This window comes from Apostichopus japonicus, chromosome 9, assembly GCF_037975245.1.
Source record: "Apostichopus japonicus isolate 1M-3 chromosome 9, ASM3797524v1, whole genome shotgun sequence".
NCBI lineage: Eukaryota > Metazoa > Echinodermata > Holothuroidea > Aspidochirotida > Stichopodidae > Apostichopus > Apostichopus japonicus.
The window spans coordinates 12,561,988-12,567,154 of NC_092569.1; the positions used below are offsets into that span (position 1 = coordinate 12,561,988).

At 34.4% G+C, this 5,167-nt stretch overlaps 1 protein-coding gene across 1 annotated transcript; it reads right to left on the bottom strand.

The window, feature by feature from the left end:
- Positions 1–2,020: 2,020 nt before the first annotated feature.
- On the bottom strand, positions 2,021–3,163 carry LOC139973877 (glycoprotein 3-alpha-L-fucosyltransferase A-like). The gene has a single exon (XM_071980760.1). The coding sequence runs from the start codon at positions 3,161–3,163 to the stop codon at positions 2,021–2,023; it is 1,143 nt and encodes a 380-aa protein (XP_071836861.1).
- Between the last annotated feature and the right edge of the window lie 2,004 nt (positions 3,164–5,167).

The following is a 5,167-nucleotide window of genomic DNA, read 5'->3' on the forward strand; positions in this document are numbered from 1 at the left end:
TAAGAATGCTTTGGACAAGCACTTTAAGCATTGTAATCGGGTCTGAGTGTTAGTGTCTTTAGTTTTTTTTTCTCTCTCTCTATAGGGTCCTTGATGGGGACTTAAGTGTCCCTCCTGATCCTTTTTTTCTACTAAACTAAACTAAACACCGATTCCCCTTTGTTTGTATAATAATATAACTTCCATTGTATGCGTAAACGCCTAAAGTAGTGTAATCCTCCCATTATACCCGAAATAACTGCTCAGATTTCGATCGATATCGAGCGGACTTCACTTTATTTACCTATTACGAAGTAACCTAACCCAAAATAAATCAAATTGAACTAGTGGAATAGAAAAAGTAATATTATTCTGACTGAATATTAGTAAAAATAAGGTTGGGCGAAATGACCATGCTGGTTGGGCGAAATGACCATGCTGGTTGGGCGAAATGACTATGATGGTTGGGCGAAATGACCATGCTGGTTGGGCGAAATGACCAGGTTGGTTGGGCGAAATGACCAGGCTGGTTGGGCGAAATGGCAGTTGGGCGAAATGGTTGTTGGGCGAAGTGACTAGAAAGCCTTCAAATGATGTGTTTACAATGCATTTCAAATATGGCAAATGAGATATCAATTTTTAGATGTCACCCAGGGGTATATATACACAATGGATTGACCTTAACATTTAAGTATGCAACGAGGAGCCGACGTCATTACCATTGTAACATTAAAAGAAAACGTAAGAAAACACACACAAAAAAACAAAAACAAAAAAACCCCAGAGGAAATGATTCGATTCTGTTTCTTCATGTTTGCTTTATAATTGTTACTTTCATTGATATTGGAGACAACTTTGGGACCGACTTGGGATCGACTTTTGATATTCACTAGGGTGACACAACCACCCACCCACCCCTTCCCTCGAAAGTACACTCTATAGGAACAGTCAGATGGAAATTGGAATGGCTATACAGACTATAGGCTACATAAATTGCACTCAATTCTTTCTTTTGCTTGTTGACCTATTATAATATATTCTACCTACTGTTATCTTTTAAAACGCTTTCGTATGGTTACGATTAATCTTTCACAAACAAGTCTGTGAAGAACTTTACTTTATTACTTTTGTAATACATGAGTAAAGCTGGTATGCACCTGCACAAGGTTATACACTTCTGTAAATTTGTGACGTCATTCTGGCATAAGCGAGTTATTAATTGTCTTACAGGGAAAGCAATGTGCTTCCGTTAGGCCAGCGTATAGGTTTCAGTGATTAAAACCATAGCAACTATATCTATATAACAAAGTATATAGTGTAAAGACATCGAATATTAAAATGAAAACAACATGTATGCATGATAAAACAGCTTAGAAATATATGTATAGTTAGTGCGTACGATTCTAACAAGGTTAAAATAACACATAAAATGAATAAGCAATGAACTGAAGTTATATTAAAGGTTCTAAATGATCAGACTGTATGAATATTGCAGCACGGTAAATGAAATAATCCCGATATACAGTTGAATTCTGTGTTTCTGAACTTCGGAAAGATTTACGTATGGATCTCTGAGGTGTCTGCTGGATAAGGTTTATATACATGTACAGATGAAACCAGTCACCTGTAACTGGCTGAACTTTAGCCTATTGAAACAAATAGTTAACACATCGTGCACAAAGTACAATTCAGTGACTTTAATATCAGTGGTCCTCTATGGGCGCCCTGCGGGTCCATTCCGGCGCGAGCAAGATTCAATTTTATACCCGCGAAACTGCGAAAGGAGCATCGCCCCGACAATCTTGCAATAACAGGCTTAACTTCCACCCTATACGATTGCGCAATCTAGGTGTAGTTAGTTTTATAGTGATGTTTTATTCTTACCGACCCCTTTGTTCCAACGAATGAGTTTTTTTATGGTCCTCGTAGGAAATTAATGAAGATCCCTCGCTCTGTTGTCTGTTTCACAGAACATTTTGAATGATTCATATCACTGCATTAAAATATGTAAAATAAAAATTGTCACCCTCCTCCCAACATTTCATTTCAAAAAGTTTGAATAATCTTTGACCCATTTGTGATGTCCACATTCGTTACAACCCCCTAGCCAATTTGGCCCATATGGGTCGAAGACTCGCTTTGATAAATCTTGTTTTTTTGCTTCCAGGAAGTCGATTAATCTACAAACACCGAAATCTGTAAGTGATGTTATATCTCTAATAGGGTTACATTTCACTGTGCCATTGTTTTTCCATTGAAAATATGAATCATAGAGATCTTTATCCTTTGATACCCTTAGGATATAGTCTGCCAAATCCTTCAACGAATCAAAATCGTCAGCGTGAATGAACGAATTAGACGGAGCCTGTCGTTCGTAATCCACTTTTGGGGCACCTATTACAACAGGAATAGCTTTAAAGAGAGAGACAACATTCCAAAATTTTTCTGTAATATAACCCCCACAACAACTATTTTCGAATGCAGCAATAAATTTGTACTTTCTGAAAACCCTTGTGCAGTTCACCCAAGATTGCTTAGGACAGGATATTTCACCACAACCCCCGTACATGTCGATTGGTATGTAGTTTCCAAGATCATGTACGGCATCCGATCTCCTCCACATTGGGGTACTACAATGACTTGAGACCCACGCCATCAAATGTTCTTTCTGATAGAAATTTGACTCGAACTTTAAAGCTGTTTTTTCCTCACCGGTGAAGGGAGAGAAAGCTCCATATGGGATATAAATATCAGATTTGGGATGATACGTAGAACTGATGTTAAAATGAATATCACTCATTTCTATGGGTGGAATAAACTTCCTGGAAGTAAACGCACTCTCCTCGGTTGCAAATACCCACAGTTGATTACGTTGCCTTCTCTTCGCAAGTTCCTGCCAAATGTCAATGTCACCAATTATCCCCGAGAAAATCAATACATCTGCTCGTAGTTGAGTATAACCAGATTCATAGGTAGCTTTTTCAATTCGGACCGATGAATTTTCAATCCGTAGTTCGCAAGTAACGATTCTTGGAAGTATTAATTTATTTGCCCAAAAGACCGAAGTGGCGACTACGGCTACTCGGTATTGCACATCAGCACCTTCGACATGCGTTTGTAAACCCCTTGACATAACATCTCTTTGAAGAGGGATTGTTGAGTCATACAATAATTTACCGTCCATCGTTAATAAACCGAAGCAAGTTATCGAAACTGTTAAGAACATAACCAAGACACAAGCAATTAAGATATTTTTGGTGTTTGCCATCGTCAGCAAACGGTCGATGATAGATCAAAGCAATATCAAAAATAAGCTCCACGAAAGGGACAAATAAAATCCGAACGACTGAAATGTATTAACAGAAGTATAACGTCATATATAGCTATATGTGTCGTCGAAAAAGTGGAGTTCAATCAGTGAATATTCATGTTGTCAATGGCCGTCCATATGACTCTCTTACTAATAATTTTCTGTTAACGTTTGAATCCAGATGTAACATTATTATAAGGTAACTATGATGATAAAATGAATGATACTAGACTAAGGCCTTCTGACAAATCATGCCAGTGTGGTGTAACATCCATCGGCGGCTAGTATATAGGCATTCCGCTGAGTTTGAAGGTGAACGCGAATTATGACATTGTTATACGTATGCCATAAATGAACAAAACAGTAGGCCTATTGATACCAAATTCTCCTTCAATTGTGTTCGGTCAAGGTGATCCCTTTCTCTGAAGTGTGATACCAGCTTATCAGGGAAAATACTGTCCTTTTGAATTGATTTTGGAAGATTGTATTTGGTAGATGTGGCATATAGCTGCTCATCTCAGGTGTGGGCTTCTTCGTATAACCTATATAATGAGCTGGTATAGTTCTAGACTATATTCAGACCTACATCCTTGCAGTCTAATCAACACTCTGCATTCTGTAATAAACGCACACGAACCGATGTCATTTCCTGACCTGGTTTGGCAGATTCCCTACAGTTGCATTGTTATTTTAAGGTATACTTCTGTCATTTCATCGCTCCCATAGGAAACTAAGTAGGCCTTGGCTAGTAATATAGGCTCTAGTATTACTTCCCATTTTTTCTCTTCATTTCATGTATATATTGCACAGGCATGTACTATAGAACAATGACCTCTCTTCTTGTACCTATAGTGTACATTGCATTAAGATATATCACAAATAAATCACCATTTCATCACTTCCCAAATGAGCTTACATGACTACCTCAAAACCAAACCCTAACCCCCACCCCCTTCCCTCTCCAACCTTGTCGCACATCAGACTTCTGTATAATTGCATCCAATGGAAACACGTAAGAAGTTAGCAATTCGGTCTACCTCAAGCCAACGTCAACCTCCTTCCACCTCCGAAAAACTCCCCACTCGGGCAATCAGAAATGTCTTTCAAGAATCGGAGCTATTCTCAATAATTGGCTGTAAATTCACTCAAAAGTACAACATAAGGTGGGGGCGGGGGGACTTACCACTTTATGTAAATGACACTGAATTTTTATATAACTTGTTCAAGTCTTTCACTCTGCCAAAATCACCTCGGATCTCCGTCCGTATACAGAATATTATGTTATATTATATATATATATATATATATATATATATATATATATATATATATATATATATATATATATATATATATATATATATATATATATATATATATATATATATATATATATATATATATATATATATATATATATATATATATATATATATATATATATATATATATATATATATATATATATATATATATATATATATATATATATATATATATATATATATATATATATATATATATATATATATATATATATATATATATATATATATATATATATATATATATATATATATATATATATATATATATATATATATATATATATATATATATATATATATATATATATATATATATATATATATATATATATATATATATATATATATATATATATATATATATATATATATATATATATATATATATATATATATATATATATATATATATATATATATATATATATATATATATATATATATATATATATATATATATATATATATATATATATATATATATATATATGGTCGACTTAGGAATTTTCACCCAACTCCCTTAACATGTAAGAATATTTGAAAGCTCCCA